The sequence below is a fragment of the Phoenix dactylifera genome, unplaced genomic scaffold (genome assembly GCF_009389715.1).
Source record: "Phoenix dactylifera cultivar Barhee BC4 unplaced genomic scaffold, palm_55x_up_171113_PBpolish2nd_filt_p 000311F, whole genome shotgun sequence".
Lineage (NCBI taxonomy): Eukaryota > Viridiplantae > Streptophyta > Magnoliopsida > Arecales > Arecaceae > Phoenix > Phoenix dactylifera.
The window spans coordinates 436,934-438,619 of record NW_024067782.1 but is presented as its reverse complement, the minus strand read 5'-3'; the positions used below and the strand labels follow the sequence as shown (position 1 = coordinate 438,619).

General features: G+C 44.5%; 1 protein-coding gene across 1 annotated transcript; it reads left to right on the top strand.

Moving 5' to 3' along the window:
• Nucleotides 1-501: 501 nt before the first annotated feature.
• On the top strand, nt 502-1,270 carry LOC120105566 (FCS-Like Zinc finger 15-like). Its single transcript, XM_039118146.1, has 2 exons — nt 502-782; nt 907-1,270. The coding sequence occupies exons 1-2, from the start codon at nt 565-567 to the stop codon at nt 1,085-1,087; spliced, it is 399 nt and encodes a 132-aa protein (XP_038974074.1). The 5' UTR covers nt 502-564; the 3' UTR covers nt 1,088-1,270.
• Nucleotides 1,271-1,686: the final 416 nt, after the last annotated feature.

Here is a 1,686-nt window from a genome sequence, read left to right as displayed (position 1 = left end):
ATCAAAATATACTTTTTGATCTGTCTACCCTAACCAAATGCTTCCAAACTATTTGCAAACGAAACCAAAAAACTACCTGAAAATAATGTCCTTGTGAAGATAGAAATTGATGTTGAGACGTGAGACAGACATGAAACACTGACGCATGGTACATGAAATATTAGAAGCCATGGCCGGCCCAAGTTTTTTATTTTTTGCTCCATTTATGAACCACGGTTTCCCATATGTTTTCTAGTTCCTTCCCTTACTCGGAGAACGGAGTCCAAGTCATAAAACTTTCCAGGCTCCAAACAATTTAAAACAGACATATATATGTTGAGCTAAAACTTTTATTTCTCTATTTTCTTCTCTACCTGAACTCTGGTTCTTTATCATAAGGTCATCCCCAGAAAGCTCACGGAGAGTGACCATATCCCTCCACGAACCGCTGCACTCCACTGCCTAAACCTGCGCCTGCGGAGCACTAGACACGACCTCTTCCTTTAAAATGACCCCAACCTCGCCACCAACCTCGCGTCCAGAAGAAGAAGAGGAAGAAGAAGGGAGAGAAGGGAAGAGTGTTTGATGGCGGGTTTGAGTGTCCTTTTGGAAGCCCAGAAGAACTCCCCAAAGAACACCCAAATCCTCATCAAGACCTCCGTCCTCCGAAACTCTTCTCTCTCCTCCATTCCATCTCCAATCCCCCCTCCTCCCAATTCCTTCCCCATGACAAGCCCTTTCCTGAAGTTCTGCTACCTCTGCCGCGGAAGACTCCAAGAAGGGAAGGACATCTACATGTACAGGTGAGCATATCTTCCCACTCAGCCCCGATGTGGGTATTTTGAGAGTACAAACTCCTCTCTCTCTCTCTCTCTCTCTCTCTCTCTCTCTCTCTAGAAGTTCTACTGTTCTTTATTTTTGTTGCAGGGGTGACAGGGCATTCTGCAGCGTGGAGTGCCGGTGCAAGCAGATATGGATGGACGAGGAGAGCGGGAGGAGGGACAACTGCTCCCTCGCCGCCGCGGGTGCCGGAGCGCCGGCGTCGCGCCACCGGGGGCGGGCGGTGGCCGGGAAGGGGCGGGCGGTGGCCGGTGGCTTCGCGTACTGAGGCCCCCGGGGACTGGAGGAGCCCATGGTTTTGTGATTTTGGGGTGTACTGGCTACTAGCTTGTAGTACAAAAATCCAATATATTGTATGTTGGTGGGAGAAGTAGATTGCTGGATCGAATAATTGCATTGTAGGGTTTGTACTTGAGAGAAACAATAAAGGACGTTCATTAGATTTCACTTTCCTTTTTCTTTTCTCTTTCTACAAATAAATATGATGTTTCTGTCTGCAGAGCTTAACCAGTCCTATGGGTGGTATTTCTTTGGATGCTGGCTATCATTACGAGGAGTTCGTCGGTTGGTTCTGTGTCGGCAGGCTGGCTGACACCCGGTGTCCATTGAGAGAGAGAGAAATGGAGACAGGAGAATAGGAAAAAAAAAAAGAGACAACATATTTCTACTGGTTGCTAGTATATTCTCTTATTTTTAGATCCAAATATTAATATTTTCTTTTGGTTAATTTTTGGATTTCTAAAGATTAAGACTACTAAATTGTTTTGGTTTATTGTTCTACAGAAAATTTAGAATTAATTATTTTTTTTGTTCATTAGTATTTTATCAGATATATATAAAAGGGATAGAAATATAGTCACCAAAGTT